Here is a 22,790-nt window from a genome sequence, read left to right on the forward strand (position 1 = left end):
AGGCAGGAGAGCCTCCAGGTGAATGTAGCCTCTGGGCTGCGATACCAACCAGAGCAGATAGAGGACATGGCCGAGGAGAAGCCTGTGCCGTGCGGCCTGTGGAGTCCGGGGAGCCCCCCGAGTAGGCCACCCGGGCCTGACCAGCCTGGGGCGGCTGCACCAGGGACACTAATGAGATGAGCAGGGGTGGAGGCCCTCCGCCCTCACCGGTGAGCCGAGTAAGACCACCCGGAGGGGACCACGGGTCAGACGGGGCAGTGGGTCTACCGTCCACGGAGCCAGACACGGGCAGAGCCAGGAGCCCAGGAAAGACAAGGCCCTGGGCTGATGGGCGCAGACACAGGAAGGGCCCGGCGGAGCCCACGCCACCTGCTCGGCCACCAGGCGAGGGCGCAGCTGAGACCAGCAGGCCTGCGGGCAGAGAGCTGCACCTGGGCCTGAGGACACCAGGGGCCCCTGCCAACACGAGGTCCAACCGGCCACATCCACGTCCCACACGCTGGACACCACCTCCCAGAGACCCAGGGGAGGACGGCAGGCCCGAAAACCTGGCTTTGGAGTCACACTAGGGTAAACAGAGAATTACAGAAAGTATACATTTAACGGTAACTGCATTAACTTCCTCTGGCTGCCATAACCAATTACAAAAACCAGGTGGCTTCCGTAATTTCTCACAGTCTGCAGGCCGTAAGCCTGAGATTCCGCGGGGCCACGTTCCCCCTGGGCAATCCAGGGAGGAAGCCTTTCTCTGCCTTCTGTGTCGGGGCTCCTGGTCCCCCTGGGCCATGGCTGCATCCCTGGGTCTGCACACCACCGCCTCCTCCAGGGTCTGTGTCGTCGCCTCTTCTGTTTCTTATGAGGACACTTGTCATGTAACCGAGCGGGACCCCATGGGGCCCTGCGGGACACACGCCCCCCGCACATGCTCTGCTGCAGCTCCTCTCTGAAGTACCCAGATCATAGTATCTCACGCATATTTCCTGAGGTTTTCAGATGCTAAAACCACCACCAAGTGGAGGAAATTAACTACTTGTTGATCCTGACAACAGAGCCCGGACCCAGCGGCTCCTAAGGGTTGATGACCATCAACCAATCAGAGAATCGTGCACGAGCTGATCACACACGCTGGACGCCCCTCCCTCACCCGTCCTTTAAGCATGCTGGAGCCCTCGGGGAGTTCGGAGTTTTCTGGGCACAAGCCACTTGCTCTCCTCGCTCGGCCCTGCAATAAACCTTTCCCTGCTCCAGACTCCGACGTTTCGGTGTGTTTGGCCTCACTGTGTGTCGGGCACAGGAACTTCATTCGGTGACAGTCTCTGGATTTAGGATCCACCTGTGCAATCCAGGATGATCTCTGTCTCCAGATCCCTCACTTGATCACATCTGCAAAGACCTTTTTCCAAATAAGGTCACATTCCCAAGTTCTGGGAATTAGGAAATTAGGATGTGGGCATATCTTTTTGGGGCCACCACTCCACCTCTTGTAAGAATCAAGGATTAGAACATTTGAAAATATATGATGAAACGTGAATCAGGCATTGTTAGATTTTTTTAATATAAATTTATTTTTATTTATTTATTTTTGGCTGCATTGGGCCTTTGTTCCTGTGCGCGGGCTTTCTCTAGTTGTGGCGAGCACGGGCTACTCTTCGTTGCAGTGCGCGGGCTTCTCATTGCGGTGCGCAGGCTTCTCACTGCAGTGGCTTCTCTTGTTGCAGAGCACGGGCTCTAGGCGCATGGGCTTCAGTAGTTGTGGCACGCAGGCTTCAGTAGTTGTGGCTCGTGGGCTCTAGAGCGCAGGCTCAGTAGTCGTGGCGCACGGGCTTAGTTGCTCCACGGCATGTGGGATCTTCCCGGACCAGGGCTCGAACCCGTGTCCCCTGCATTGGCAGGCGGATTCTTAACCACTGCGCCACCAGGGAAGTCCCAGATTATTTTAATGTCATCTTAAGGGTAATTATATATCTTTCATGAGCAAAATTGTCAAACAGAGTCTCCAGCTGTAATAGATTAAAGGTGATAAAATAAGTTTCCTCTCAGTTTTAGCTGTGCTAGTTCACTTCAGTTACTTTGAATAGCTCCCCGATCTCTTTTTTTTCAGAGAATACACATTTATTTATAATTTTGGATTGGAAATGCTGTGCATATTCCCATATTTACCAATTTCCTTTCTCATCCTACTTTCTTGAATCTTTCTTCTGACATAATTTCCTTTCTTCTTAAAATGCATTCTTTAGAAGTTCCTTTAAAGCAGAGAAATTGGCTCGATTTTGAAAGATAGTTTTGATAACTATACAATGCCAGGTTGAAAATTATTTTCTCTTAGCATCTGAAGGTACTAATACACTACCTTCTGGGTTCCATTTTTTTGCTCTGGATACGAGTGTGGCCAGGGTAACTGTCATTCACCTTTTTTCCTCTCGTGAGATTAAAGACGCTTCTTTGTCTTTTGCATCCTGGAGTTTCAGGTCCATGTGTCTAGATGTGGTTTTCTGCTTGGTGTACACGTGTTCCTGTATCTGTGCAATACATGTACCTCTTCACATACCGCCTCTTCTTCGCTCTATTTTCTTCTTTCTATTTCCTCCTGGGAAAGAACGTTAGACCTTCTCACTTTACCTGCCAGTCTGTTAATTTCTTTTTTTTTATAATTTCCCTCTCTTTGTCTTCTCTGCAATACACCTTCCTTAGATCCATCTAATTTTCTCTTAGCAGCCTAATATTTAAGTCATGCATAGAATTCTTTATTTCAATTTTTCGTATGTAAAGTTCTCTCTGCTTCTCTTTCAGATCTGCCTATTTTTTATATTCTGTTGTTGCTTATTTCTTTTTTATGATTTTTCATTTTATTTATTTAAACATATCCTGGTAATTTTATCTTCTAACCTGATAATTCTAATACTTAAAGCTCTTAGGGGACTGATTTCTTGTTTTATCTGCTGACTTTGAGTGATGGTGACACTGCGAGTTCGAGGTTAGTCATCTCAGTCTGCTGGAAACCAAGGGACACGTCTGAGGAGGACGGTCTCCTCCCGAGAGGGTCTGGCTTGTTTCTGGTGGGGACACAGAGACACTGCCACCTACTACAGCCCCAGGGTAACACGTTCTGCTCCCCACTTCCACACCAAGGCCCCAAGCTGAACCTTCCAACTAGAGAGGCTGGGCGGCCAAGAGGCCTATTCAAGTCACCGCTTCCCACTAGGCCACCAGAACTGTGCGGCGCTGTGGTGTCCCTAGTGGTCCCCGCCTACCAGTGGGCAGGGCTGCCAGGAAGACAAAGACAGACCTAAAGAAATAAAGAAACTTGTTTCCTCTGCACATCTGGATATAATGTGAACAACTGTGCCGCCCTGGACATATTTATTTTTCTTTTCATGTTAGACATTCAGAAAAATTTGATTTTTACATCTTCTTTTCTAGGGAGTACGTCTGTACAGTGAATGCATGTATATAAAAATATACGTAAAAACCTGAAATTTGTCTCACTGTTTTGCTCACACTATTTCTCTGACTGAAATACAACTATTTGTAATGATTTTTTTCACACACCAGGCAAACTATACTTATGAAATTCTGACCCACAAGATCACCCTGCTTTTGCGGACCTTCCCCCTGGGCCTCACCTCCCCTGAGGCCCGATGACCGGGACCCACTGAGAAGGCAGGCAGCGGGACACACGGGCTCAGAGGCACCAGAGCCAGACCCTAATACCCTGGCTTTGCTCCCAAGTCTAATCCTCATTGTGTGCATGTGTATATATACACATGTTCCTTTTCTGTTAAACTTTCTACTCTAATATCACAAAACACCCACATAATTTCCCTAAGTCAAATATCTTCTAAAACAAAAATTGAAGGAAAAGGAGAACTGACAAATTTTACAAAACATATACCTTAAATTACCAGCATTAAACTTTAAGATGTGAATAGTAGCACACTTACTAAAATTAAAGAATTAGATCATCTGTTAAAACACAATCTCTGCCACAATGTTATCACTTTAACAGACTTTTTTTTTTTTTAATACAAAATTCAACACTGGACAGTGGCACCAAGGGCAGAAAGGCCGAGGGAGACCCAGTGAGCCCCCCGGGGACACCTCTTCTGCTCGTCCCGTTAGACAAAGTGACTTCTTTTCAGACGTGTGTTTCACGCTGGCCCTGCAGTCACACTGTCCAACTTCTAAGACGCAAAGAAGCGCTGAGTGTGGGGCGACTTTAGTCGGGACGTGTGCCCATGCGTGCACGCGGCTGTGTGTGAGCACACACGCAAACGTGTGTAACACTATCCCTTCAGCAGCAGACAGCATGTGAAGTGACCGCAATTCCTCTAATAAAACTTCTATTCCACTGCCCAGAACTTCATCCAAAAGCTTTTGATTTAAAGATTTTTTGGAATTAGATAAAGTACAAAGACAGTTTGGACGATCTTCACTGGCAAACAGAAATCGTTCCAATGTACCCTGAACCCCGCACGACCTCCGCCTGGGGCCCCGGGTCCCACCCCGCAGCGATCTCGGCCGCCCCGCCGGGCAGTGCCTGGGCCGGGGCTTGATGCAGACGGGGTGGGGAAAGAAGAGACACGGGGAAGGTCACGGCTGACGGCGCAGGCCGCGGAGATCAGAGGACCTGCACCTCGCCTGCCGCCAAGCCCTGCCAAAAGCAACAGCGTTTAACTGCAGGTACTCAGGCCCCACCAGGAGCGCCTGCGGAGACCCCGGGCTGACAAGAGGCCCATTCATGACGCGAGCTACCACTTCCCGGGAACTAGCCGTAAATACGGGTTTAAAGAGAGAGGTTCAAGCTCCTCCGCTGCTCGCATCAAATGCTCATTGCCTTTCCCGGGGGAGCTGGATCATTCCGGTTCCTACATCCTCACTCCAGGGCCGGCCCTGGCTCGGCACTCGGCACTGGGCTGCAGGATGCCCTCCTGTCCTGGGTGCAGCTTCTACGGCCCGGGGCCAGGAGCTCCCCCGACCCACCGCGACACCCAAACGTGTCCGCAGGCTCCACAACTTCCCCAGGAGAACACAAAGTGTCCCCACTGAGAGCCTCCGCCTCACTCAAACCAAGCCTGACGAACTCCCACCGAATTACAACAGGTTTCTGTGTAGCGCTGACCTTGCCACAGAAACACTGTGATCCTGTCTCTGTATTCACGTGACGTGCTGAGCAAACCATCAGGGAAGGAAGGAACAAAACACTGAGCGCCGGATGAGACAGGACCGAGGGGACGCCAGGGCCGGCCTTGGGAGGGCCGAGGGGAGAGCACACATTTGGGACCCACTTATGACATTTCAAGTCCCGGGGCCAAGGCTGGATGAGACCCAGAGAGGGGGGTGGGCAAGAGAACAGAAATGTCCAAGAACCAAACCTACTGACTGCATGTAGAGGGGCCGGGGAGGAGGAGGAAGCGGCAGTGACGGAAAAGGAGAGAGCGGCGGGGCTGAAGCAGCAGGAAGGCCGGGAGGCGGGGAGGCTGCGAGGTGGGGAGGCTGGGAGGCTGGGAGGCAGGGAGGCCCTGAGACCAGCAGGGATGTGGCTGAGGGAGAAAAGGAGGCGAGCCGGAGAAGCGGCAGCAGCTCCACAGCAGAAGGGACAAGGGACACGGGACGGCCCCCCACGCCCCAGGTCCCCTGCCCTCCAGGCCCCGGGGCTGGTCCCTCAGGCCCCAGATGCCCTCACTGCCCGCAGCCCCACTGGTGCACGCTGGCCCCGGCCCTGGACCTGCAGGTCCCCATCAGGCCTCAGGTCACCCCAGGGGACACGCCCTGACCTCACTGCTGGTCCCTGCACCTCTGCTGACCTGACTTCTGGGTGTCACCACTTGGCGACCAGCTCGCCACCCACTGGCAGCCCTTCCTCATTCACCCTCCAGCCGATGGCTCAGGTCCCACGATTCCGCTTCCCTGACTTTGCTAAATGACCACTCCCCACCCCGACCCAGTCGAGCCTCTGGCAGCCCATGCCTGGGGGCAACCTAATGCGCTGGCACCCCCAGGGGGCACCCCCGAGGCTCTGGTGCCCTAGCCGCAGGGCCTCAGCGAGGTGACACGGAGTGCCCTCCCCAGACCCTCACGAGGGGGGCGCAGTGAGACCGAGGCTGCTGTGTCCTCAGTTCTGGCTGCAGAGAAGAAAGGGGTTTGAAAAGGTAAATTCAAGACAGAAAGACAGAGGGAGGCACCTGCAGGGTCAGAGTCTCAGCTGCAGCGGCCCTGGCCACACACGCCCTGGCCGTTCCCACGCGTGGGTACCACGCACCGACCGTTTTAGTTTTGCTGAAGGTTAGTGGGAGTTTTGCCGTTTCTAAACCCGGATTCCCACAGACGCACAGGTCCCAGTTCAGGGACGATTCCTCCGGGGGCGTGACTGCCGCGGCCGCCGGGTGCTCTGCGCGCCCTGGGTCTCTCTTCCCTCTGATCTGCTCTGAAATCTACAGAGCAACGAGATGGAGAGATGAGGGACACGGTGCAGGAGGGCCAGACTTTCCGTCCCCCGAGAGCACACCGCACTCACACAGGACAGAGCACACCTGGGAACAACACAGACACGTGTATATCATCCTTTGAAATCAACTCTTTTTTGTAGAAATGATTTATTAACATTAAAAAACGACTTATCCTACATCGTTCTGGGCCACGTTTGGGCCGCACCTCAGAACCGAGACACGGCGCTGCGTCAGAAGTGGCAGTGCTTCTCCCTGACGACGCGCGGACCGATGTGGATTCAGTTCCTTCTTCAGCCTCCATCTCTACTCACAACAGTCCTGATACCTGAGAAGCAGAGCAGGGCCACTTCACAGAAATTCCATGTTCAAAGTAACTTTAAAAAAACAGTATCGGCTTATAGCCATTCCAGTGGAAAGCCTGCAAGGTAAGAAAATCTTCCAAAGGCCTTGCTTCAAATTCTTCATCTGATAGAAAATGGGGACAAGACAAAGGTCTACGAAAGGCGGCAGCCGCGTCTCCTTCCACAGTCAGCTCGCTTGCTCTCCTGATGCGGCTCCCGTTACTCTCTCCTGTCACAGAAAAGTAAGCGAACGCGCCACCCGAGAAACAGAGGAGCGCAACGGTATCTTCCCACTGCAGGCGAGGCTGCAAAGCGGAGGGCGACCAGCCCTGACGGAGGCTCCACCCGCACCTGAGGGCGTGGGTCCCTCCTCTCCTAAAAGCAATTTCACGTTCATAAGCATCCATCTTGATTACTCAGCAGCATTCAGCCGTGTCTACCAAGGTCTCCTGTCTACCTGTTAGAGGGGCGAATACGTGTCACTCTTTCACATGCGGTGTATTGGCTCATGACAGTGCTGGGCACAGCAGATGATATTCATTTTTAAAAGGATTTTCAGTCCCTGCCTTATATTTATTTCCGATAAGGAAACCCTTTGTTTGCAGGTTAGGAAACACTCCTCAGTGTTTAGCACGTCAGATGAAACGCCCATCACCATCTTCTGAGAGCACTGGCCTGAGGCCGCCGCCCCCAGGAGCACAGACCAGCACTGAGGCTCTGAGCCGGGCTCACTTGGTCTTCCTCCAACAGGATTCCTCAGTGGGCCTCTGAGAATCTCCTTCCTCTTCCTTACAAAGAGGTTTGCTGCTTCTGTACAGATTCATTGTTGGGATTTTAAGAGGCACCTGGGGCCAGGCCGAGACGTTTCCTGTGAACTTCACTGTGGCCTCTTCAGCGTCTTGTGGGCACTGGGGTTTCCCCTATTCCACCGATAAAATTATGCTGAACACCTACCTTCCTCACGGCCAGGAAGTGTTTCTTTGCGATCAGACTGTATTTTCACTTCCTTAATTGCATCCCATTATGGGCTACTTATCCTCACGTACATCCTGCTTTGGTGCCTTTTAAGAAACCTGAAACTTACTAGACATTTAAAAAGTTGTATTGTGATGATATACCTATTCTGGCAGAAATAAGCCTTCTTTAACATCAACAACTCTGCTCACTCCGGGAGTGTTTAAGTGACCCATCGCTAGGGTCCATCCAGACCAGGAATGTCTGTGTAACAACACCTGGAAGTGTCCATTCAACCAGGGATGTAGGAAGATGGCAAAGGGTCTGTTGAGAGGCTGAGCCCAAACTCTAACTTACTGAAGGTACGCAGAGGACTGAATGCCCCAGGGGTCCATCAGCCGGTACTACCAAGGTCAGAGAAGCATTCAAGGCCAAATTCTGCTGACCCAGTGGGAAATGCTGAATATTCTCAAAACCACCTGTCTGAAGTTCTCACCCTCCTGGCTTTAAACTACTCGAAGGAGGAACCACAGTCACGGCCCCCTGCACGAGAGCTCGGCTGGCCACGGGGCCCCTGACCCAAGAGTCCACGGTCCTGAGGCTCCAGGGGCAACGCGTCCTCCCCCTGGGCTGTGCTCCCCACACACGTGGGAGAGAGGCCCCCTTCCCAATTCATGGTCTCAGTACGTAATCTGATACCCAAAGGACTGCTCCTTGCGTCCTTAGGTCCCGAGTCTCACAAATTTCTTTATTTTTTAAGAAAACGAAGCCAGTGCTGTCCTCACTTGGCCTCACCCCTCCTCTATCAGACCAGTTGTGTCTCAGCTACAAGAGCTGCCAATCCCACTCTGGATCTGGGCTCAGGCTAAGCTTACACGCACATACGTGTGTGTGCAAGTGTCTAACCAACTAGAAAGGACGCTCAGCAGTTCCGGCAAAACCTCCAGTGTCCCTCACCCCAGCACACCACGACCGCAACCTAAGGAGCTGAGCTGCCCCAGCAGACTCTCTCTGCCGCGCCCCTGGCAGGCGCGTCCGCCTGGCTGGCTCTGTCCCCAGCTTGTCACGATGCTTTAGGACCTGCCTGTGCCCTGGCCAGAAGCAGCTGGATTGTAAGCAAGGCTCTGGATCCTCCACTGAGCTTATCGTGGCTCTTTTCCCATCTTCCTTCTCCTTCTTTACAGCCAGTATTTTCTACAGAAAAAGTTTTCTTCTACAAAGGATGACCCCAGAAGACTAACATGGGTTTAAATCCTTTCTCCAGAAGAATCTTTTCTGCTCAGAGTTTAGTCTCTAACTGAACTCTGGGAATTAAACACAGACAGCAAGTGCAGAACACTGTTCTTACCAACACCTGGTGCCTGGCGCTCAGGGGGTTACTTCGCCCCATCTTGTCTACCTGAGTCACCAGTTACCAAGCTCTGAAAGCTTAACTTCTTCAACTTGTTCAGGAAAGACAAGTCACCTGTCCCTTTGTGAATTTTCCCCTTTATCATTCCTGTCATGATTATCACATTTTATTATCTTTTAAATATTTTTTTATTTTTATTTACTCATTTGGTTGCACCGGGTCTCAGTTGCGGCAGGTGGGCTCCCCAGTTGCGGCCTGCGTGTGGGATCTCGTTCCCCGACCAGGGATCGAACCCGGGAGCGAGGAGTCTTAACCACTGCGCCACCAGGGAAGTCCCTATGGTCACATTTAAGTTGTGAGGTGGCCACAGGTGGACCCCCTTTCTCCAGATGCAACCTCAGCAGTGGTGGTGACAGTAGGATGTACTAATTACCCTGCGTACATTATTTCCTTCAATGCTCACAGCCCCCTAAGTGAAGACCGTTATCACCCCATTTCACAAATGAGAAAACCAACCCAAGGCTCAGAGAGATGAAGAAACTTACCAAAGTCTGGCTCCTCATCCAGACTCCCGAGTCCTCACCTGAACCACAGCCAACTGAAAGTGCGAACAGAACCCCGTGGTACACAGGGGAAAGACAGCTTTGGCTCAAAGTAAACTTTGGGGAAAATGCCATTTTGAAAAAACTTGTAATTTATCTTACAATTAATAAAATTTAAATGATAATTGTACTTGTGGGTTTTTTCTTAGTATCGCCAAAAAGTAAAAGTTTCTTTTCTGGTTTGTAATTTCTTTGACAAAACATTTTGCACTTCACAGGACCATTAATAAAAATACGTGAATCATTTTTAAAAATACTTGAAGGTTTCATTAATTTTCTCAAGGGTCTCTCCCAGGCCTTTGGTGTTTATCCATAACCCTTCCACATTCATCACCATCTTTTTCTGGCTTCGCTAATTCAAACGTTCGCTGCCTTAACTGCCAGAACCTCACTTGCAACTGGCTTTTCCCGTGGTTCCAGCAGTTCTCCAGCAGCACTTACATCTCCCCTTCCTGCAATTCAGGGGTGTCTCGGTGACTACTCTAAGCAAACATCCTGACATCCTCAGCGTTCGGTTCAAGCCCACCTCTAGCGGGCAGGCCCCGTGGGTGCACGTCTCAGGCCCCAGCCGCCAGAATCCCGCACGGAGGGCTGCTCCGGCAGAGCCCGGCCCCTCAGACGCGGAGGGTCCAGAAACCAGCCTCTAGGACTCAGCCCTGCTCTACAGAAGGAGGGAAGCAGAGAGGAGGGACAAAGAACCACGAATGTTCTCAACACACCAGGAACCGTGCTCATCTTTTTCACACCTGCTCCCTGCTTCTGCTTCACAAGGACCCCACAGGTAAGCAGCGTACACTGCTGTCTCACTGGTCCTCTCGACACTCCCGTGAGGCAGACGTCGTCATCCCCACAGAAGAGGACCGAAGGCTGCCGAAGTCCCGTGGCCAAGCTGCCGCGGCCCAGGCCTGGCTCTGCGAAGCCTGAGGCGCTCAGCCCCCGCGGACGCCGCCTGCCTACACGCGGGGGTCCCGCTACGTGACACCAGACAGCTGCCTGCTTAGTTTCAAATGCAAATGCCACAGAAATTGCAAAACATTAAAAAAATCAATATAACAATCCCAGAAGCCTCATCTCAGCCGGTGGGAAAGGACTTGACTTTATTTAGTGGTAAACCCGCCTCGGTTAGACCCAATATTGCTTCAAGTCTTTCATGTTTAAGCAATTACACCTCGTCTCTGCAGAGAATAACAGAGGCCGACAGCTCTGCCATCTCCAAGTGTCAGAGTCCACAAAGGTGACAGTGAACCAGATGATGTCACTTCGTGCCAACCAGAGGCCACCTCGACCTTGGTGGGTCCAAGGTGAGTGGCCAGTGACCTAACTGTGAAACTCAGACAGAATGGTTCTGCGTCAAGCCTGCAGTGCTCTGCTGAGCTCTCACGTGAGATTACTCATGCCCTGATTTCACAATGGGCGGCTAAACTGTTTCCAATAAATTAAGGCTATAATGCTCACCTAAAAACCACAAAGCACCTTTAATAGACAGAAACACAAATAAAACATCGGGCTGTTTGATACTGGTTTGCATGTTTCTTGATATTTCTATAGCACCACGATTTAAATTTGCTAGCCAGACCGACAAATACTTAGTCATGTTTTAAAAGATTATTTTATTTACAAACAGACATACACATACAGAAAGAGGAGTGCTTTCTGCCCATAGGATTAAATAAAAGCAAGTTCCAGCTATTTAATTTGTATCATGCATTCTATTGTCCCCTAAAGCCCTAAAATACCTGTGAATTTGAATAATTTTAAAGGAAAATTCTCATATACAGTGAACCTCTCACAGTAACACTACCATAATCCTATGTATGCACTGAGAGATGATCTCGAATCCACTTTAATGATCGTCTTATACCATAGCCAGGACATGGAATCTAGGGTTTATTCCCAAAGGAAAGCTTTGTTCCCGTCCTAACTTGTAACAGAAGATAAAAACGCTCATTTATTTTGGAGGTGGAGGGAGGGTCATGGACCCAACTTGATGTGGGTCTATGGACCAGTGGGTCACTATAAAGTGAGAATTCAGCCCCAGATGGTTAGAAGAGCCCTGAAAAAACAACTCTGTTCTCTGGGCTTCCCTGACTTGGGTCTGACCTGCAGTTACCAGAAGACCTAAGGCCTAAATAGTTTCACATGGAGCTATTTAAATCAGATTTCTTTTCTCCTGTGTTTAGGTAAGTGTTTGCTAAAGGTCTAGGAAGGATTTACTGCAAAGTAAAAGTGATATATAAAGAAAAAGAAGATCCTGGTCTTAGAGATGACATTCGTCTAGATTTGGTGGTAACATCTGGGGCGAGTAGGGCTTGTCACCTTCAGCACGACTGACACTCGGGCTGTGGGATGTTTAGGAGCATTCCTGCTCCCCCAAGATGCTGGTGACAACCAAAAAAGTCTTCAGATATTATCACATGTCCTCTGGGGGCAGGTCATATTCTCCCCACCTCACCCCACCCCCAGCTGAGAACCTCTAACCTGGAGTATTAATCTTATCTTTACAGCAATGAATAAGGCACAATCTTTAGAAAAATAAAGGCGAAAATTACCCAAAATTTTATTATGACTTAGGTAGTTAATTTTTACAGGAATTATAGTTTTAAAAAATCTGAAGATTAACTTATGATAATAAATATAGTTAGACATTTTAAGAAGCAAAATACTTGGCAGTTTAAAAAAAAAAAAAAAAGCTCAAGTCTAAAACTTAAAACCACAAGTTCATGAACCTTAAAATGCCAGATTCTCCCAGTCAGGTGAATACTGTGTTTAGACTGATAGATATGATTTCTTATGAAGCCCATATTTAGAGGAATGTGCTATAGCATCTAAAAATGGCTTGATACCTAAACAGTAGCAGTACACCATGCATTTGCGGGAGTCTTAAACTGTTAATTACGGGTATATTTAAAGTACTTTATCACTTCTCACTGCCACATGGTTTTAATGTATTGTGTATTAGCTCTGTTTTTTTCTCCTGGCCAACTCTTGGTGATACTCAAGATCAGTTTTTTGCTTCATATCCCATTTGTATTTTAATCTCATAAAACTAATGTTGTACTGTGATTATTTCTGCTAAACATCTGAAAGGTATATTGCATTTAGCCAGATGAATTCATGTCTTTTACCAAAGACACGAGCCGTCACTTCATTCCATAGCGAAGCCCCAGCTCTGCTCCAGCGCCAACTCCAAAACGTGTACATGTGCTTTTTCTACAGACACGAGCAATGTTTATGTCATTCCTCCCATCCCCATGATTATCTCTAGCCTCAGTGTTGACATGTGTTAGTGCTGTACCTTGGGTAACTCATTCTCATGCTGCTTCAGCTTCTTCATTGATGAGACAAATGGAATGGAAAGATCTCTAAATTCCTTTCTATCTCATAAATTCTGAGGGTATTTGGGGAGAACACATACAGGTGGATGTCCACTGTTTGTCCCCTAAAAGCTCTTTCAAAGAAAGGGTATCATCTCATGGGCTAATATATATTTTTAAATTTAAAAATTTTAAAAACTAGAAGTATGTGTGAATTTCCATACACACATAAAGAAATGTGTAAGTTATACAAGTTTGTCAAAATATTTCTCGAAGTACCTTTAGAGTATTAAAAATGCAACAAAGCAGCTCATGGGTACAATAACTTTCCTAATAGGCTTGCTTTTAATGTTCCGATTTGTAGAATAATCTCAGATTTTATTATGATACGCAATGTATTTGAAAAGAAGCTACTTTCTTTTCATGAGCTACTTTCAAGTAATTTTAAAATTTCTCAGTATATTTTACATAGTTTAATTTATATAGTTAACAACTTTGTGACATCAGTCTTATTAACTGATTAGCTTTTCAAAGAAACAGCAATAAAAGCAAAAAGATTTTTGCATATGACATTTTCCTCCCAGAAATGTAACAGTTCTAGACAATAAACACAGCCTTTATTTTCTAAATAGAGAATATATAAATCTGTATTTTCAGCAGAAAGGTGGCACCACTGCCACATTTGTGGCTAACAGAATGCTACATGTATTTATGTACATGTAGATATAGAAATACATAAATTAAACAGATAAAGAAGTTCAAGTTTGGAGAAACAAAAGGAGAAGAAAAAGTTTTTCAGATACGTGTCCAGTTTTGTACAATTTACCCATGAAATAAAGCAACTATTCTTTTAATTTAAAAAGAACAGTACATTTTTTTATTTTGAAAAGTTGAGTGCTTATGAATAAACACCATGTTAATATCTGTGAATATCATTATATAATACATAGTGGTACTTATTCACAGAACATATGATGATACAGACATTTTCATGCCTTTATGGACATATAATTCTAGAATTTAAACTATCATTCATTGCTAATTTGCAGTAAATGTTACTCAAGTGACTACACTTTCTAAAAAGCAAACCTAAAGCATGAGCACATGAGCCAACCAGCCGTCACTGAAAGAATGAGCAGAGATGGCAGAGGGAAATGGGCCCCGTCCCCGGATTACGGCTTTCTTCACTAGATCAGTGATTCCCAACTGCCAGTTCTGTGCCAACCACAGGTGACCCCGACTACCTTCAGAGCTACTGTGAACTTCTCATCATATAACAAAGTAAGCATCCTTAAAGAGAACCACCGAGGACTGCAATGGAGAGAAGACACACACTGCGGGCGAAGCCTGGTGACAGCGCGTCCTGAAGGGAGGACGGCTGGGCCCCGCTCAGCTGCCAGGTCACCTGGGTGCCCCCTCGGTACTTCGGCAAAGCACAGGGGAACCCCCAACTGACAACACACTTCAGGAGTTCTGCTATGGGCGGGTTAACTTCTGACTCAATGTGACTTTAATGTTTATTGGAAATCTTTCTATCAGACTGTCTTGCGGCCTCGGGAGAAACCCATACTAAACCCAAGTGAACCGCTTCTTGCTGTTGAGGATCTAACTATTGCCCTGGGGGCAGGGGGGCAGCAGACGTTTTCTTAGAGGGCAGACAGTCAACATTTGGGGCTTTGCAGGCCCCAGGCCTCCACTGTGGAAGCAGCCATGGATACTGTGTAACACCTGGACGTGACCGGGCTCCAAGGACGCTGCACTTACAAAAATAACCAGGTGGGCTGGAGTGGGTCCACCAGCCATAGCTTGCCAAGCTCTGGTCTAGAATATCTTTGTATTAAAAACATACTTCTTCCATACCTTTTAAAGTCACCAGTTCTCATGAAATGTTACTCATGCAGTCAAAAGGGGCCTTGTCAATTGTTTTTTGTTAGAGAAAAAGTACATGTCCCAAAAAAGTAGCATCCGTTTGGGCTCTACTTAATCGGGCGTTTGTGATGATGTACCTTAGACGAGACTGAGGTTTACCACTGCACCAACTAGAAAAACAGTGCTCCCCGAGATAACAGGGTGAAAGGGCTGAGGTGCAGACAAATGCTCAACCTACTTAAGAAAATAAACTCACTCAAAGTACTAGAGCAATCATAGGCGTACAAGCTAGCGGCAATTACAAGTGAATTCTGGGGGCTTCCCTGGTGGCGCACTGGTTGAGAGTCTGCCTGCCAATGCAGGGGACACGGGTTCGAGCCCTGGTCTGGGAAGATCCCACATGCCGCGGAGCAACTGGGCCCGTGAGCCACAATTACTGAGCCTGCGCGTCTGGAGCCTGTGCTCCGCAACAAGAGAGGCCACGATAGTGAGAGGCCCCCGCACCGCGATGAAGAGTGGCCCCCGCTCGCCACAACTGGAGAAAGCCCTCGCACAGAAACGAAGACCCAACACAGCCATAAATAAATAAAAATAAATAAATTTAAAAAGTGAATTCTGGGTATTTACTAAAGTATATCAGACAGAATCTTTACTTCAAAACAGTTTGCTACCAACTACTATGTATAAAATAAATAAGCTAGAAGAATATATTGCACAGCACAGGGAATATAGCCAATATTTTATAATAACTACAATGGAGTATTACCTTTAAAAACTGTGAATCACTATGTTGTACACCTGAAACTTATATAATATTTATTGAATGCTTATTAGCAGGTAGGCACTGTTTTAGATGCTGCTGACTTAAGAACATAATATAGTCCCTACCATGAAGAAATTCTCAGTCTGGCAAAGAATCTCCTTAAAAAATAACAATTAACTGTGACAAAACAACAATACTATTATCAGATTAATTTAATATGAAAATTAATTTTCAAGTTTCAAGAAATGCTGTATTAACTATTAGATATCAGATAAGTATCACATCAGTTTCACATATACTCTATTTTAATTATTTTCCATTATTCGATTATATAAATGAGATATCATTGGTTCTAGATACATAATAAAACAAAACAATGTGGTGTGTGCTACAGGTCAAGTTTTTAAGAAACATTTAGCCCTAGATGCAGAACATTATGTATGGAACTACCTACTGTTATGTAGGTGGAGACCTACTGTTACATTTGAGGTGGAGACGTTTGCACTACTTCTGAAGGAAAGTCAACAGTGGGCCTGAGGATGGGGCTGGGAGTCCGTGTGAGGGAGGGAACTCTTTTCTCCTTATACCCTCCTGTACTGTTTACTTTTCTTTAAAATAAAAAAAGAAGCATTACTTTCAGTTTTGATTTGCATTCCTCTAATAATTAACAATGTTGAGCATCTTTTCATGTGCCTGTTGGCCATCTGTATGTCTTCTTTGGAGAAATGTCTATTTAGATTTTCTGCCCATTTTTTGATTGGGTTGTTTGTTTTTTGATATTGAGCTGTATGAGCTGTTTGTGTATTTTGGAGATTAATCCCTTGTCAGCTGCATCATTTGCAAATATTTTCTCCCATCCTGTACCTTGTCTTTTCATTTTGTTTATGGTTTCCTTTGCTGTACAAAAACTTTTAAGTTTAATTAGGTCCCATTTGGTATCACCTCACACCAGTCAGAATGGCTACCATCAAAAAGCCTACAAATAATAAATGCTGGAGAGAGTGTGGAGAAAAGGGAACCCTCCTACACTGTTGGTGGGAATGTAAATTGGTGCAGCCACTATGGAGAACGGTATGGAGGTTCCTTAAAAAACTAAAAGTAGAACTACCATATGATCCTAGAATCCCACTCCTGGGCATATATCCAGACAAAACTATGATTCAAAAAGATACATGTGTCCCAATGTTCATGGCAGCACTATTTACAATAGCCAAGACATGGAAGCAACCTAAATGTCCGTTGACAGATGAATGGATAAAGAAGATGTGGTACCTATATATACAATGGAATATTACTCGGCCATAAAAAAGAACGAAATAATGCCATTTGCAGCAACATGGATGGACCTAGAGATTATCATACTAAGTGCAGTAAGTCAGACAAAGACAAATATCATATGATATCAGTTATATGTGGAATCTAAAAAAATGATACATATGAACGTATTTACAGAACAGAAACAGACTTACAGACACAGAAAACAAACTTATGGCTACCAAAGGGGAAAGGTGGGAGAGGAGGGATAAATTAGGAATTTGGGATTGACATACACACTACTATACATAAAATGGATAAACAACAAGGACCTACTGTACAGCACAGGGAATTGTACTCAATATTTTGTAATAACCTATATGGGAAAGGAATCTGAAAATTTTATACATATCTATATCTGAATCACTTTGCTGTACACCTGAAACTAACATCTGAATCAACCATACTTCAATAAAAACATTAATTTTTAAAAAGAAATATTACTTTTAAAATAAATTTTTTAAAAAGTGATTAACATCAACAAAGAGAAAAAACAGTTCTCATTAGGAGGTATGCAAATAGAGGATGGGGGGTTACATTTAAATTTATCTTCTTCTTCTACAACTAAATGTTTTTCCCTATCCTAACCTAACCCGAAACAATTGAGCTGTATTTCTTTTTTGCCAGTGGAAAAGTTGAGGGGGGAAGCACAGAAATCCAGACAAAATGCACCAACACGTCTGCGACTGAGGAGGCCTGACGGTCGATCCCCAGCACCGCTGCCCAGTCCGGAGGCAAGGACAGCTGAAGCCTTCCTTCTCCTGCCCTCTAGTCAGGACACCCAGAACCATGGAGCTGAGTGAAAGAAACATTCCTGGCTGCCCGGTCACTCACTTTCTTTTCCAACAACAGCTTCCACAGCCCATCGTGGGAATTTTTAACTTACGCAATTATAAAATAAAAATGTATTGCCACTAAACACACCTGTATAAATGTCACTTTAATCTTTCCTCATGACTTGCTGGTTTAATTACGTGGCTAGACAGTCACATAAAATTTCATTGACGAAGTTATAAGCATTACTAATTGTTGGGCATGAAACAACTTACCACGTTGGATTTCTCATTCATTCTCAAGCTAAAAGGCTAAATGATAGTGAAATTTAATAAAACTTCTTAGAATTAGATTATACAGATAACTTTTACTTTGTAGAGTGCACATGTTTGGTAAAGATTTCTCATGCTTCAGTATAAGTCAGAAGTAATGAAAGGAGTACACATTTTCTTACTTAAAACCTAACATCTGCAACAGGAGAGCTGGCATGTTGCTAATAGTCTCAATGGCAACCACGAAAAGGAAACAAGCCAATGCAAACAAATACGATTTTCCGAAAAAAAAAAAAAAATACCAATAATGATTCTAAATATAAGAAGTGATTTCAAATGTATCTTAAGACATACTCTAGAAGCACAGAAACTTCTGGATGTCTGTTTAAATGGAATGTAAAATAAGAATACTGAATATCCAACTGATTGAAAGTAAAAACAGAAAGACGCCACAGGTAGAGCCTTCATGAGTGACAGTGACTTGGGGAACAAGCCCTGGTTCCTGCTCAGCTCCTTGCATTCCAAGGACACTTCCTGACACTCAGGTTAAAACTCACTTGATGCGACCTACCACAGGAAATGGTAAAATTGGGACACTGCTCAGCATCACGTTGAATAAAAACTCTAACAAAGTTAATAGGTAATTAAGGCTGGATTTACATTTCCTCATTTACCACTTCTGACATTCACATAGTTAAAAACAGATGTGAAACATTCCCGGTCTGTACAGCACACGTGCAGAACACACACACACACACACACACACACACACACACACGACGTTCCTGCTGTGGAGCCTGACACTCTCTTCCCATCAGTACCTATACCAACCTCTCCTGGGGCTCTCATGATTGAAGAGGATGCCGTTCACTGCAAACAGATTATACGCCTCCCGGAAGTTCACCACAATCCAATAGGCATAGAGCTTTGCTGCCCCTGTTGGAATAATTTTTTAAAAGCAAATAAAAGACAGCGATTGTTATAAAAGACAGTGTCTTATTATACAAGACAGCCATTTTCACTTAAACAAGTAACAACGTGCAATATTTACAATATGTAATGTATCAAGATAGGGAAAAAAATGAATCAAAAGCCAAAGACAAAATAAAGGTTTCTTTGCCAGTTAATCACGCGACAAGGAAATACTTAAGAATTTCGTCCTTCTGTAATAATCACAGTTCGTTCCTTCACAATCCAATTCACTCAACTGTAGCGTGCGCAGTATATCAAACTGACCTTTCTTAGGTCTTATCCCCTTTTTCTTAGTTTTAAAGAATTAGGAAGTGAAAAATACGGGAGCTTAATATTCTAGCGGCTTTCAAATTTTGTCATATATGTTTGTTTGTCTGTTTAAGGGTTTGAGCTCAGGGAGAATTTCATCAGGGAAATGGAATCAAAAACACCAGGCCGTATCACTTCAGCACAACCTCAACAGTTCAGCAAAAAGAATCTTGCTGGACCTAATTTTCCTTTTAAAGCGGTGCAGCAGGTTTCACCCTGGAGGAGACCTCAGCAAGAACCTGCGGTGATGTTATAAAGCGGAAACACACCATTGTAAAGCAATTACACTCCAATAAAGATGTTAAAAAGAAAAAAAAAAAAGACCCAACACAGCCCTAAATAAACAAACAAACAAACAAACAAATATATATTTTTAAAAAAACCCTGCGGTGAGCACAACGCAAAGGTGTGTGACCGGCAAGCCCGGCCCCTTTAAGCCTGCGTCAGCGGTGCTCTCACAGCACGTGACCTCAGCCACGAGCCAGGAACCAGGAGCCGCGCCCAGGCGGAAGCGCCCCAGGAGCACAGAGAACCCAGCCCGTGCGCATCCTCACCGTACGGCGAGCGCGGGTAGAAAGGCGTGGTCTCCTTCTGCGGTATTTCCTGCACTTTCCCGTAAAGCTCGCTCGTTGAGGCTTGGTAGAACTTCACAGAGTTGATAAGGCCACAGGTCTTCACTGCATCCAGAAGCCGTAAGGTGCCGACCCCATCGACGTCCGCAGTGTATTCAGCCAGGTCAAAAGAAATCTGGAAAGAGCAGGTGAAGACGGGACCACATGAACGGGCAGCAGCCACAGAGACGCCTCAGGGGTAACAGAGTGCAACTGCTCCTACTTTGAAACATTATGCTTGTGAGGAAATCTCATTCTCTCGCAGCAGAATCAGAATATGGATGTCATCTGTTTCTAACATCAAGTGGCTGCAAAATACCTTAAGAAATAGGTATTAATTACCTACAGTAACATGAGGAACAATTTAGCCGCATCCATCACCTCCTGATTCTAGGCTGAAGTCCCCAGGGCCGTGCTTTTCAAGATGCAACCTCTGCTCCTCAGAATCACCTGGGTGTCCCTGAAAAATTCAGATGGAACCAACCTCTTGGGGGGCCTAGGAAACCCACATTTTTAATGAGTCCCAGTTGACTTTTATGCACAGGTAAGTTTGAGAACATGTAATCAGAACACAGTTGATTTTAAAAAGAATTGTTTTATTTTCTATTTTTAATTAAGCTGCAAGATTGACTTTTTAGTATACTATATACATAATATATCTTTTAATTATAAAACACACTGAATACAGAAAGATGCTAATGCATATTGAGTTGATTGACTTTTAAGAAGAGGGTGTTAAGGAATAATCCAGTGTTTTACAGTTCTCGAATGTTTTCTTTAAAAATAAATGTGACTGGTGTGCTTTTTTCTTAAATCATTTCTAAGCACAATAAACAAATTAACCTAATATTCAAATCTCCTAAACTAATAAGGCTGAAAATCACCGTCTCTGGTTTATTCACAGGCCAAATACAGCTGGACATGCGGCCACACTCCCCATCATCTGCTGAGGCCTCAGCTTCCCCTAGAAGCCCCTCTCTGAGCCGAGAGTCACCCGATTCCTTCTGTCGCCTTGTCCTTGGCTCAGGGCATTCAGGGAACTTCCGGGCCTGCCCGTCAGGGACCTGACTCAGGTCACAGAACTCACCCCTGTTCTCTAGGTCAGTAAAGCTCACAGGCAGCCATGAGACAAACAGAAAAAAGTATGTTTCACCCACAATCTTTCAAAGCCAAGAAAGCAAGATTTGGGGCTATTTTATTCTTTTTACGTAACAGTTTATTGCAATAAAATTTACATACCATAAATTCACCCTTTTAAAGTTTACAACTCAGTGGTTTTTAGTATATTCACAGCATTCTACAATCATCACCACCATCTAATTCCAGAACATTTTCCTCATCCCCAAAAGAAACCCTGTACCAATCGGCGCTCATTTCCCATCCGTCCATCCCCAGCCTGACAGCTACTGACCTACTTTCTGTCTCTATGCATTTACCTATTCTGGACATTTCATCTAAAGGGAGTCACATCTAATATGTGGCCTTTAGTGACTGGCTTCTTTCACACGTCATATTTTCATTTCTCTTGGATCTATACCTAGAGTCACGTCAGGAGCAGCAGAGCTGGGGTGAACACAGGCAAGGTGCTCGCTGAGAAAGCACAGCACAGCCGTCCCGAGGGGCGGACTCTGCAAGGGTCTCATGACAACCTCGGGCACTCGGACAAGACACAGAAACGCACATGTGTGCAAGCGTGCACCCACACGCACACACACGCACACACACACGCAGTGTGGCCGACAGCTTCCAGGGGCTCACGGACTGCAGGTGAAGACCCCCGCACCAGGAGCTCCTTTCTAACACTAGGAACCTGTCAAGCCAGGATCTAAATATTTTTACATATAAATTCATACCCAGTAATATTTTTCATCCTTTGGATGGGATCACCCAAGTTTGAACAGCAAAGAAACATTGTTTTTTTTCTTTCTTTGGCTATTTTTTCATTGGTATACACACTAAACAGCTACATGAAGAGAACGGCTAGCAGTACATATGCTGTGTAGATCCCATGTTATGTTCACGCTGAACCTCAATCACTGGAACACAGATTAAGAAGCCTCTGCACAACTTAAAAGCTTTTACATATGCTAGGGAATCCAGTTTAGATAATTAGTAGGCCCTTCTTCAGAGAACATAAACCATGGAAAAGAATTAAAAGCACTTAGGCTGAAAAAAGTAACTGAGGCAGGGGAATGGCGTGGGGTGTGGCTCCACGTACACATATTTTAGGTAACTCCATCAAAACTTAAGCGTGGGGGCTTCCCTGGTGGCGCAGTGGTTGAGAGTCTGCCTGCCAATGCAGGGGACACGGGTTCGAGCCCTGGTCTGGGGGGATCCCATATGCCGCGGAGCGGCTGGGCCCGTGAGCCAAAACTACTGAGCCTGCGCATCTGGAGCCTGTGCTCCGCAACAAGAGAGGCCGCGGTGGTGAGAGGCCCGCGCACCGCGATGAAGAGTGGTCCTCACTTGCCGCAACTGGGGAAGGCCCTCGCACAGAAACGAAGACTCAGCACAGTCATAAATAAATAAATAAATAAATAAAAGAACGTGAATTTAAAAAAAAAAAAAAACAAAAAAAACTTAAGCGTGTGTTTGATATTTAAAATGCTGGGGAATAGGATTGGCTGATTAAATCCAACTGTCCACAAAGTATTTTACAATACAGAGTAACAAATTAAGTGGCTTCCTTTAAAAGAAAAACATGAGAATAGTACTACTTTCAGCTTGATAAACCCCTAACAGTTACAAGTGTCATTCTGAAATACACCACGGCATCAGGGGTCTGGAAAGTCACGTACAGCCCATGGGCCAAACCTGGCTCTGTCCTGTTTTTGTCCTAAAGGCGTCTAGGAATACAGACACACTCATTGGTTGATGTGTTTTCTATGACTGCTTTCA

The 22,790-nt window shown here is 45.9% G+C and overlaps 1 protein-coding gene across 2 annotated transcripts in view; it reads right to left on the minus strand.

Annotated features, from left to right (window-relative positions):
* Nucleotides 1-22,790, minus strand: part of GMDS (GDP-mannose 4,6-dehydratase) — a 491,129-nt gene that overhangs the window by 257,674 nt on the left and 210,665 nt on the right. For both annotated transcript variants that reach the window (XM_036870073.1, XM_036870074.1), the window contains 2 exons: nt 19,836-20,028; nt 18,832-18,936 (listed from right to left, as the gene is read on the minus strand). In XM_036870073.1, the coding sequence (XP_036725968.1) occupies nt 18,832-18,936; nt 19,836-20,028 (298 nt within the window). The remainder of the gene's footprint in view (nt 1-18,831; nt 18,937-19,835; nt 20,029-22,790) is intronic.

This window comes from Balaenoptera musculus, chromosome 11 (assembly GCF_009873245.2).
Source record: "Balaenoptera musculus isolate JJ_BM4_2016_0621 chromosome 11, mBalMus1.pri.v3, whole genome shotgun sequence".
In the NCBI taxonomy this organism is placed as follows: Eukaryota; Metazoa; Chordata; class Mammalia; order Artiodactyla; family Balaenopteridae; genus Balaenoptera; species Balaenoptera musculus.